At 40.2% G+C, this 12,294-nt stretch overlaps 1 protein-coding gene and 1 long non-coding RNA gene across 7 annotated transcripts in view; one reads left to right on the plus strand and one right to left on the minus strand.

Annotated features, from left to right (window-relative positions):
- KCNT2 (potassium sodium-activated channel subfamily T member 2) overlaps positions 1–8,963 on the plus strand; it is a 115,695-nt gene extending 106,732 nt beyond the window's left edge. For all 6 annotated transcript variants that reach the window (XM_039556100.1, XM_039556101.1, XM_039556104.1 and 3 more), the window contains 3 exons: positions 3,138–3,438; positions 5,305–5,389; positions 5,739–8,963. In XM_039556100.1, the coding sequence (XP_039412034.1) occupies positions 3,138–3,438; positions 5,305–5,389; positions 5,739–5,850 (498 nt within the window). In that variant the 3' untranslated portion in view covers positions 5,851–8,963. The remainder of the gene's footprint in view (positions 1–3,137; positions 3,439–5,304; positions 5,390–5,738) is intronic.
- Positions 1–12,280, minus strand: part of LOC109145957 — a 64,060-nt gene extending 51,780 nt beyond the window's left edge. The window contains exons 1-4 of the long non-coding RNA XR_005602504.1: positions 12,168–12,280; positions 5,689–5,804; positions 4,765–4,830; positions 1,176–1,286 (exon numbers count right to left, since the gene is read on the minus strand). This is a non-coding gene — a long non-coding RNA (uncharacterized LOC109145957). The remainder of the gene's footprint in view (positions 1–1,175; positions 1,287–4,764; positions 4,831–5,688; positions 5,805–12,167) is intronic.
- Between the last annotated feature and the right edge of the window lie 14 nt (positions 12,281–12,294).

Here is a 12,294-nt window from a genome sequence, read left to right on the forward strand (position 1 = left end):
TAACAAATCCTCTTTACAGTGAAAAGATCATCTGGTGAAAGCCTTAATCTTTAACACCTTAAATGCTAGTGGAGCAAAATCCCCAAGTTTATCATAAATGAATATGTGGCTGTACTTAGCAATGGTTTAGAGAGCTTTTGGAGCAGAAAAGGATTTCTAGAACCCTGGATGCAAGGTAGCGTTCTTGGTAGGCAGAGCAGTAAAGTTTAGTTAATACAGAACTTGCAGTCAGGTAAAAATAAGGCACTGCTTCAGAATGGAACAGATGAAACCACACATTCAAGCTATTTCACATTTTGCACAGAGCTCCCAGGGAGCAGCAAGGCAAGGAAGCAAAAATCTAAAGTTAATTGATGCTTGGTGTTATCACCACAGACATCCTCATCATCTCAAATATGTACACTGGTGTGTCCGTGACCACATTCCTATTCCTGCCATGTGTTGACCCACCTAATGTTTAGAGTTTAGGGCATGAAATGTCCTATTAGAACATCATGCCTGAGTGGGTCACGGATGTCTGGCAGCACAAGTGAGCAACCACACCCTTTAGGACACACAGTGGGATACGTGAGACAGGAGCCTGCCTTTGAAAAAAAACAAAAAACAAACAAAGCAAGGGTTTCAAGACAAATATTCCTTCCCTGTGTGCTACAGGAGTGATACCGTGTCATCAGTCATGTGTCTCACGAACCAGATTTACCTGCTATGGAACAAGGAAATGAAATACAATGAAAACAATCAAACCTCAAAGCATTGATAGTTACAAAAGTATTTTTAAATGAAGTTCAAGACTGGTTAAAACAGAAGGGGACACACAGAAGTACTTTGCACTGGAATTTTATCTTCTGTGTGTTTAACAGCTGCCACTGGCAGACACACTTTTGTGCTGCATTTAAAAAATAGTTTGGGCTTTGCTTTTACTTTCTCTTTAAAGTTGAATTTTTTCCTCTTGCATACAGTGAAGGGCCATTCTGCACAGCTTTCTCAACAGGCATTATAAAAACTTCATAGTTGCTGAAGTAAATATTCAGCTTTATCACCTTCCTTTACGATTTCAGCTCACCTATGCCAGTGTTTCAAAAGTTCGAGCTAAGGATTTACAGACTCACAGAAACAAAATCTTGTTCTTTTACTTGGCCTCTCCCATTTAATCTCTGGCTCAAAAAGTGACTTACCCTCCTGTAGTGACGATGATTGGGATTGGTCTCTGCCTTTCCACTAATGCTGACAGCAAGTCCAGTTGTTTGTTTTGTCAAGAGCTTAACAAGGAAAACTGCGAATGCAGGCTGGAAGAAAGGAAAAACAAGACCATGCAGTTTGCATCAGATTTGTTCATACCAAAGAGCTCCTTCCTATCCATAAGTAGCACCTTATCCTATGGAATGTACTATGCCTACCTTAGTCCTTGCTGTAAAATGCACACAACCCCAAAATGACAGTCTAACAAACAACAAAATCAAATTGCATTCCTGTTCAAAGGGATCCAGGTTCTCTCTTCTGCCCTAACATCAGTGGAGTCAGTAACAAAACTTCAAAAAATCATGTAGTTAAAAAAAAAAAAAAGAAAAAAGAAGAAATCCCTTTTCTATTGCAGGCTAAGCTGAAGAGCCTCAGTAAACTAGCTCATCTTTACACAAGGCTTATTACAAGATCCTAGTCTAGAATATTAAAAATGTGATTTTACTTGAAGTGCTACAACGTGAACATCTGTGAGGTTCTTTTTAATTATGGGGTTTGATTGTTTTGCTGTTTGATTGGATTTGTTTGTTGCTTTATTCTTTTACACAGATAAAAGGTAGTTTGTACAAAAGTGAAAAATATAAGTATCTTTCACACTGTACCCAGTTTACTCATATCAAATACTACTTTATGGACTCCAGAAACCTCAGATTCTGTGGTGAGCCTCTTACAGATAGGTTGTATTCAGCACTGATGAGGTCAACAGAATCTTGCTTTCAGATTTCTTCTTAGCAGGAAAAGGCCATTCAGTAGCTCCTTGGTTAAATTTGCTTTATTTGCTGATCAGAAGCATATTCTGTTTGAGGGGATTCACACGAACTCAGCCTGTTCATTTGCATCATCTTTGTTTTATACTTCATGTATTTATTTTAAACACTTACCACATTGACATCAGTGACTAGTAACTTGGTAATGTGTATGTACTGACACCAGCAAGGACTTTGCTATTCCAACATCAATAAAAGACATTCAAATAGCACAAGAGTAACTCAAGATTGTAAGGAAGTGGATTTGAAACTAGAAGCTAAAACTGCTCGTTAAATCTAAGATTGAAACAATTTTGAAGCTATCTTTTGAAATGCTTCCTCTTATGTTCCCTAGGGACTTTTGTATGTTAAAAATGCACCTGTAGCCCATCCACCTTTGTTATTTCAGTACTTGTACGTGCACAAACTATTGGTCTTATTTGGGTGGCATAAAGAAAACACAGCCACAGAGGGACAGATTTTGGCTCTTAATTATGGAGGGGTTTTGTCACTGTATGAGTGAAATAGCACCATCACTATTCTTTAAGGTAGGAATCAATTAACTCTTTCACAAGAGGTGCCCTGAATCACACTGAGGGTTACTGCATCCTAATTTCACATGTGCTGGAAGGTCAAGAATGCCTGGGAATCTGAGACACAGTTAACAGGCACGTTTCTACCTGTGGCCTTAAGAGTACTGAAAACAGTGCAGCCAAAGTTGAACCATTACTTAACAAATTCACAACACACATCTAAACAGCAGTTAGACAGCTTGAATTTCTGAAAATACGCAGACTGAGAAAAAAGCGGAGAACTCATTCCGAACTGATTCCTAGATGCAGGAAGGGCAATATCAGAAGGCTAAAGTTGCTCTTCTCAGAATCACAATGCAGTTGGGCACAAAATAACACTTCACTGCTTTTGTACTTGACAAAAGTATTTATAGTGTAAATGAGCTTCTAACATGAAAAGTCAAAGTCTAGTAAAGGGTGCCCAGTTCAGGAACAATTGCTAAGTACAAAGAGCTGGATCCCCTCGGCTCCACTGCAGCCAAACCCCATGTCCAGCTGCACTGTTGGAAAGAGAAGAGAACATCTTCATCTGCTTTCATCTAATAAAGCCCTTCATCTCTCTTGTCACTTTCCTTTCAAGTCTCAAATCTCCATCAGCGTGGAGGAATGGGAGGACACCAAAGACACCAAAGACCAGTTCAGCTGCCGCGGCAATCACCGGAACTCAACATCCAGTGACCAGTCCGACCACCCGCTGCTGCGGAGGAAGAGCATGCAGTGGGCACGACGCCTGAGCAGGAGGGCCCCCAGGCACTCTGCTAAAACTGCTGAGAAGATCAACCAGCAGAGGATGAACCTCTACAGGAGGTCAGAAAGGCAGGAGCTTGCTGAACTCGTGAAGAACAGAATGAAGCACCTGGGCCTTTCTCCAGCAGGATACGGTACCACTATTACAGTGCTTCAATAGCAACTTTAGCATTGTACAAGATGAACTTATTTGTAAGACATGATGGAGCCATAAACAAAATATTAAGTTTATGATAATGTTTTTTGTTTTGTTGGTTTAGGACTGGATTGTTTGTTTTTTTTCATTTACCAAGAGCAACTTGGAGTATTTTTAATGCATTCTATTATCATCCATTCCTATGCTGAGATGGAAAGTACAGAAGGCAGCATGTCAGTCACATTCATATTTAGCAGATGATATGTGTATGCTGAATATATAAGCATTGCCCAGTCACTGAAAAGCTGCATCATATTTCCACAAACCTCTTGGAATAAAGATGAAGACAGGGCTGTTGTGAAGTTCACTCATATGTCAAGGCAGGGAGTTTATACGTGAAGGATATTGTCTTTTCCCCACAGTTTTCAAAAATAATGCCAAATTGTCACATTAAAGTCATTTTTAGAAAGCATGTTTCACTAGGTCTTTAGACACCATTTTTATCCATCAAATCATTCTCCAGCAAGGCTGATGTTGGGTTGCTTTTTAGTTTGTAGGATTGTTTTGGGGTTGTTTAAGCTATGGACAAGAGCTCTTTAACACTTCTGAACACATGTACCACAGCTGGCTGGGTTGCCTTTCTCTGGCCTTGGTTCTGTACCATGTTGGGTGGAAACCCCAGGACTGTGGGTTCTAAGTTCCTAGAAACACCAGGAATTTCTAGGTATGTAAATACAGGCTTTTTATTCCACACCCCATCTGGATAATTTCTGTGCCTTCTGTCTTTGATGTTTCTATACAACTCTCTACAGAATGATTCAAGGCTAAATATTTTCCAGGGGTTTCACAGGCCACAGTAACATCTAATCAAACACAAAACTGTTTTGTAAATTTAATTTGTGGTTATACTAGTAACAACAAAACTATTTCATTCCTGCTTTTCTTTTCAAATCCTAGTTAAAAGCCAATAGTAAATATTCATTTCATTACTCAAATTTAGGACTATTAGATACCATCTATAGAGCAGCAAAATCTTGATAGTTAAATGCTTTACCTGATTACATTTATCTGAGTTATACATTTTCCTAAAAAGCTAAAGAGGATGTAACACAGAAGCACTGCCTCTCCTTTTGCTTCTCCTCTTCAGTCTGATCAGATTAAAACCAGTCTCCCTGCAGCAGCCCAAGGAGTATGCCAAGAGAAAATGACACAAAGATACTGCAATGGCAGCTACAAAAGTGTAGTTTAAACCTTGAAAAAAAATTATCAGCCTTCATCCCAACACATCATTAGGAGAACAGTTAAAAATGCAAGAAAGACATACCAATTTCCATTTATACAGCCTCCACATTTCAAGCCCTTGGCACAGGTGATAAAAGGAAAGTGCTTCCTAGATAAATAGAAAAAGGGAAAAAAAGGTTTGTGTTGACCAAATCTGGAGATGGATGAGAATGCCATACACCTGCATTTAACCTTGGTCATCATTTCAACTTGATGCCAGCCAAGCACAGGAGTGTCATTTTTAGACAAACCACAAACTTACTAAGCTGCAGGACAGATTGGTAAATCAGCCTGAAACTGGGTTACATTCAAATTACTATGACTGAAAAAAACCAGAAGATTTTTAAAACATTAGAAAACAGGATGTTTCAGAGCTGATAACTCAAAAGATAATAATATCAGGTAGTTTCAATTCAAGTACAGTTGGAAACAGATTGGTAAACTTACTTGAAATCACTCTGGCACCAGACACTTTTTTACAGCTCTGTGAACTTTCATCAAATTGATTTGTCAGAAATAATGCCTTTTACAATTCATTTTTAAATGTAATTTATTTGGTACTTTGTTTTTCCTTGTTCTCTAGATGAAATGAATGATCATCAGAACACCCTTTCTTACATCCTGATCAACCCTTCTCCAGACACAAGATTAGAACTGAATGATATAGTGTAAGTTAAAGCACACAGATTAAAAAAACAAAGTCACAAGACATGCAAAAAAATTTAATATGGAGACTTCTATTTAAAGAGACATCTAATTATACTATTTATGTCCATATTTAAAATATACATACAAATATATAATACATATATTTGTAATGTTTTAAACCTATCATCTTCCTATTACTCCGTATTTTAAATTGAAAAAAATCTAACCAATGCTACCACAGGAATGAAACTAAGCACCTTCAATGTAAGCCTCTAAGTCTTCCCCAGATCTCTTCAACATTACAGTTCTATACACTTACCCTGGCTTGCACCACCTTGTTTTAGTAACAGCTGTGATTTCTTTTTGTAGATACTTGATCCGACCCGATCCACTGACTTACGTTCCAAATGCTGCACCCAGCCGAAAGGACAGCTTCTGCAATACAGTGGGACAGGACACCAGGGAGGAGACACAACTTTGATATGTAACTCACCACACAATTCAGAGACAATTTTATACACATGTTGTTTCCACTAACCATTTTGCAAACTGAGTGGTACATTTTATCAGATTTTGGAAACAAAATGACAGTGGGTAAGTGACCAAATGCAGAAATGTGGTGCCTAGAAACTCAGAGTTCAGGGATTTTCAGGCTTGTGGCCTGTTCAGTATGGTAGTTGAACTTTGTCAGCCTAACAGAATGATGACACCTGTTGTTATTTAACCCATATGAACAAATGTCAGATTCCACCATGTTTTGCTTAGATGCTCCTAAGCGTATTTATGCAGCTGGCAGCATGTCAGTGACTGAGCTTCTGACCTACATCAGGTTATCTGATGCCCATAGAGAGACAATGCCTAATTTGTAGTAGCAAATATGTTAATACCTAAAGCTGCCAACAAGGCTTTGCGTGTCAAAAACTCAGTCTTTGAAATAATTTTCAATCTCAGCCTGTTGTGCATTTGTATTAGTACAGATTAGTTTCAGTCCCATTGTAGCCTTCAGGACCTGAGTTTTTGTTCCTTGGGTTTACACAGATCAGGTTGAATGACACAACCTGGTCACACTGCAGAGGTTGAGATTGAGACCCATCAATGGAAGAGGAGCTCAGCTGCAGGAAAGCCCCTCTCATCTCACACAGGCAGCCCCCCCACACTGGCAGAAAACTGGGAAGTTCCTGTGTGAAGCTGCATACAGTGGTAGCTCAGGTGAAACACAGCCCTTTGAACCTTGGTGAGTTTTTCTATAGAAGCCTGATTAGACTATAAACCCAAAAGTGAGAGCATCCCTCCAGGGAATGATTCCTACAACAAGCCCTCAACATTTTCATGAATATGCCAGAACTGCAGTTGTCCAAAGCATTTCATGCCCAGTCATCCAGATTACCCAAAAGTGATACATTTTCACATGAAATTATGTATCTCATTGAAAATTAAAGTAATTTATAACCCATTCCACAAAATGAATGTAATTCCATATAGTGTGTAAAAGCATTATGGAACTAAAAACTACTTTGGCAGGAACTACACAAGAAAGCATCTGCTTGTGTAGGAAGCAACCACAAATGGTCGAGCTCTCTAGAGAATTAACCATGTCTTTCCATGATCTTCCAAGATCACTATCACAAAGGGGGAAGAACATACTTAAGGTTTTAAACCCCCTACTGTTATAATTATCCACAAAGAACTGGTACAAGAAATTTGGCAGGTAGCCTAATATGGAAAAATTGATTATTCTCTGAACTCCCCTGTACAAGCAGGACTACTTGTACAAAAAAAAAAAAAAAAAAAATCAGTCAAAACTGTTTATATCCTCTTTTATTTTAATTGCTAGAAGTACATTCTGTTTCTGAAATCAAAACCACAACCAAGTTGCCCAGTGAGCAGCTCCTGAATGTGTGCATGTTTATCAGCATTGTAAAGATATTGAAATCACTGTTCGTATCAGGAATGGCAACAAATCTGCTCTTACTTCTTAATGATTCCTCTTAATGATTCCAAGGTTTAACAATTCAGTGTTTCTGCTTAGAGTCCATTATTGTTCAGTGCTTTTCCACACACTAGGCATTCATCAGATTATTCACAGGTAAAGTATTTCAAATGGGCACTGTGGGAAACAAGGAAACAATTGAAGCAGCTGCACAGACTGAAGTCTTCATTTTTTCAAGAAGCAGTATATGGTACAGGATCTTGTCCAAAACCTGCCATAGAAGTTACCCAAAAGAGTTTGCATGTGCAGTGTGAATAACTTTTCTATTTTTAATACCTTCAGGGAGAAGACTCTATTCCAGTTGAATATTTTTTTAAAAAATACAAGCTTCTTAAAAATGTTCACTCCAAAATATTAGGATGATCTGTTTATTCATACTGAAGGCTTTTCTAATGGAGTAGGAGAGAGGATTCCAGAACCATGGCTATCCTTCAGCAGGCAAGCTGGATACTCTGCTTTTAGTGGGAGTCAAGGTTCACAGGAATTACCTGTGTGTGTGTGTATAGTACGCACCACTGATTTAAGGACTCTCTGCCAGAAGGATCCATAGCAAGGGCTTGAGTCCTCATATTTAACAGCCCATAAAGCAGCAGAAACACGCAGTCAGGTGTGTCCATTTCCCCACTTAACTCAGCAGAATTGCTGCTCAGCTAGATTGGAATAGTGGCATCTAATGTGACCTGGTATTTCTCCAGGCTTAATGAATTTCTAATTGCTCATTAGCCCCAGAAGATTTGCTAAAGCAAACACAAAGACAGCTGGAGACACTTGGAGTCCCTAAAATGAATGCAAGGCAATCTTTGTGAACAAAACACTTAGTGCTCTTCAAAATCTGCTGGAAGACAAGCAAGGTCATAAAAACTGACAGCTTCTGATGAAGCAGAAGTTCTAATAACCCATGAATAATATACCACAAAGTTCAGCTATTCAGAATAATACTGTCTTTCATGTTGAAAGCAGAACAGGTTTGCTTCCTCTGGAATATCTTCACAGACAGACTGCATTCTAGTGGGGTTTCAGTTTTTCAAGACCACCCTGAGCACCACTACATTAACCCTGAACGAGACAATATGCACAGTCTCTCAGTGGCCATGGATGTGATTCTTTAATGCTCGTCCTACAGGCAATCTTATATTCACACACTTTTTTCTCATCATCATTATCAGAAATGTAATACAAGCCTAAGTGGACTGGAGACCAGACTGAGGAACAGGAATCTCAAGGCTCAGTGCTGGAGAAGGGATGATGAAGTTCGAGAACAAGCAGGGTCAAATGACTGTTGAACAGAGGAGTTTGAGCTGGCAACAGTTCACTCAGTAGAGAGAGAAATGTTGAGCTGTGAAAAAAAGATTATTTCTATCTGTGCTTAGCTGTATCTGTTTCTCCTTCTGGCTCACTTGTATCAACAATGCAAAGATGCCCATCTTCCCCAACACTGCCTTAGCCCGTCCAAGCAGTTTGGTACCCGGAGTCACAGACCCAGAGAGGGAAGTGCTAGCTGATAATAATTGCTTCATTCTCAAGGGAATGTCCAGCAAAGCCAGGCCTATCTATGAAAATGTGTTACCTAGTCTGCAATAAAAAAGTCACAAGAACTCTTTCAATGGCATGCAGTGTGTTTCCTTAACTGTGTCACTCCAATTCCACAACACACGTGAATTCACATACAAAGGAAAAAACAAAGTTTTTGAGTTTTTAAAACCTGCAGTGGAATGAATTAGTGAAGTTGTAGTATTTAGTCTCAGAAATTAAAAGAGCAGTTATTTCCCAGCATTGATATTTTTTCTTCTCACAAACAACTTTGTCCTACAACTACACTTTAATAACTTCCAAGTATACAAATACATATTACTGAGTATTACACGTCTTTATTTACCAGTGCACCAAAAAATAAGCTAAAGAACAAATAAATTTTAGACTTCAGCAGTGGAAGAGAATTGAAATGACATCAAATGCACCAGAAGTAACACACGATTCTATAGCTTCTAGAGGGCTGACAGCAACCACTCTGTAATTTTGGAACATATGGGATTTTGCAGCATTGAATTCCACTTGATATCCAATGGAAACAAGTCACTAAAATCTGGAAATGAATCAATTACAAGCAGTTCTATGCAGGTACATCAAGGTTATAAAAATACTTTTTCAAGGCAGTGCTATAAATGTAGAATTTATAAAACAAAGCAATATGCATTAAATATGGTTACAATTCTTGATATTCTATTAGAAGCAACCCTACCCTCCTTGAAACAGATGTACAATGAATAAATGTCTAAAGAACAGCACTTCAAATGTTCAGCTACTGTTCCTTGTGCTTAGTACAGAATATGCACTGCAAGGATACAGGAAAAGAGTTACTAATTCATATTAAGTTATGAGAGATGACCCAGACTTTGCTTCTTTTCATCTTCTGAAGTTAATTGAAAATATTAATGATAATGTTGTTATATACTTAATTATTGCCTCCGCTGCCAATGCAAGCATGTCAGTAATGGTAATTCAACACAAGTATAAACTCCTGAGAGGCTTAAAAAGGCAAATATTTCTACTTCACGAAGTTAAAAACAAGCATTTGACATTTCTGTGAACTAAATGTTCTGCAAAATCTAGACTTTAAACTGTTACAATTTGCAACTGGCCCATGCCGACCAGGATAGAGACTGGGAGGCAAAGAATGGAGATGAAAGAGTAAATACTACTTCATGTGCCTGAGGTATCTCAGACAAGTTGGGGTACCCGAATGGGTTCTGCACAGGGCTCTGACACCTTTAAAGCACACAGGTACCACACTAGTGATTTGACCAATCACTACCACCCACACTACCAACTACTGACCATAGGAAAACATCTCTAGATCATTTCCTATTTCTTTTATCCTTTCACCAGTATGGGCTGGCTGATGAACTGGTTCATTTTGCTGGCAATTCTATGGCTTTTAATAGTTTTAGCTTTGGTATTTATTCCTGCTAGGAGTTATAAACTCTCACTGCCTTCATAACTGTACAGTGGTGTGGCAGACTCCACAGACTCCAAATAAAAGCAGGGAATTTGTATCTTTATTGCCTTTCATTTGTGCTGCTTGTGCACTCAGCTTCAGGCTATGGTGAAGCCTCCACTACCTTCTTATACAATCATGGAATCATTAGGGTTGGAAAATGCCTCCAAGATCATTTAGTCCAACCTTTCACCAAGCACCTCCGTCCCAACTAAACCACACCACTGAGTGCCACATCCAGTCATTTCTTGGACACCTCCAACAATGGTGACTCCACCACTTCCCTGGACAGCCTGTTTAAGTGCTTGACAACTTCCATAAAGAAATTCTTCCTGATGGCTGACCTGAACCTCCCCTGGTGCAGCTTGAGGCCATTTCCTCTCATCCTGCCACTTGTTGCCTGGGAGAGGAAACCAACCGCCTTTCAGGGAATTGTAGAGAATGATACGGTCTCCCCTGAGCCTCCTGTTCTCCAGGCTCCTCATCAGACTTGTGCTCCAGGTCCTTCACCAGCTCAGTGGTCCTTCTCTGGACTCACTGCAGCATCTCAAAGTCTCCCATGGACTGGGGGGCTCAGAACTGGACACAGGATTTGAGGTAAGGCCTCACCGGTGCTGGGCACAAAGGAACAGTCCCTGCCCTGGTTCTGCTGCCACACTATCCCTGATAAAAGCCAGCACCCCCAGGTGCTTTTCTGCTGGGTCCCCATCTTCAGTAATTACTGAATAACCTGGAGTAATTACTGAATAACCTGGAGAACTTTACTGCCATTCCGGTAATAGGGGAATGCATGAGGATTGGGTTTGACTTTCGTGGGTTTCATGCTCACCTTCATGGGTTGTTATTGCACAGTCATGACATGGTGTTCCCCACTCAGGGAAAGGGAATGGACTTCGGAGTTCAGCTCACTACGTTGTTTCAAGTAAGGGGCAAAGGTGTCAGCTATACAAGATGTCATGGCTACTGTCAAGTAATCCAGCACAGGATATCATGTCTGCTTTCTTCTTCAGTCACACTGGAATGCCACATGAGTACATTTAATGGTTGTTAAGATCCAGTTTTAAGGTTCTTGGAAATGCCTCTGCCCGAATTAGGGTGCAAATGAGACCATATGCCAGTGACAATAGTAAGGGTTTTATTTGATGGTAAATATGAGAGAGAGAGAAAGAAAGACAGAAAGAAAAGACAGAAAAGACAGAAAGAAAGAGAAAGAAAAGAGAGAAAGAGAGAAAGAAAGAAAAAGAAAGAAAAAGAAAAGAGAGAAAGAGAAAGAGAGAAAAAGAGAGAGAGAAAGAGAAAGGGAAAGAGAGAAGGGAGGAAGGGAAGGAAGGGAAAGAAGGAAGGAAGGAAGTAGAAAATAGGTGGGAGGGACAGAAAGAGTGACGGGACAGAATAAGGAAAATATCACCACTCTGTGGACCCCAGCGATCATTGATCCTCTCCAGCTGGTCTCTTGGTGGTGAAGGTCCCTCCAGAAGGCACAGAGTCTGATGGGTGTACATGCTCAGGCTGGGTGGGCATGTCCAGCCATGTCCCCCTGGGGTGGGGTCAGTCTCTCACAGCAGACTCTGGTCTATTGCATCACGTGCAGCCCTGTGGGGCCAAGCCTCTCACTTGGAAGTCCTGTGGGTGTGCCCTGTGGGGTTGGGGGTTCCACAGCTGGGCCAGTTTGTGTAACGGAGGATGGGTGTTCATTGCCTCTCACCAGAGGTTGCACCATGCACCCAAAACCTCGTCCTCCTCCCTCGGCTGGGCTGCGGTCTGTGTAAACCTGGCTTCTGTGAGCTCTGCTCTCCCCACACCCCAAACTCACCTGGGGATAGTTGCAGCTGGTGGCTTCGGCCCTTTGTAGATGCATACCTTTCCCTCAGCCTGAGATGACTGAACAATGAATTTCCCTTTATCTAATCAATAGTTCGACTTTCAGTTCAAAGTCCCAC

The sequence above is a fragment of the Corvus cornix genome, chromosome 8 (genome assembly GCF_000738735.6).
Source record: "Corvus cornix cornix isolate S_Up_H32 chromosome 8, ASM73873v5, whole genome shotgun sequence".
Lineage (NCBI taxonomy): Eukaryota > Metazoa > Chordata > Aves > Passeriformes > Corvidae > Corvus > Corvus cornix.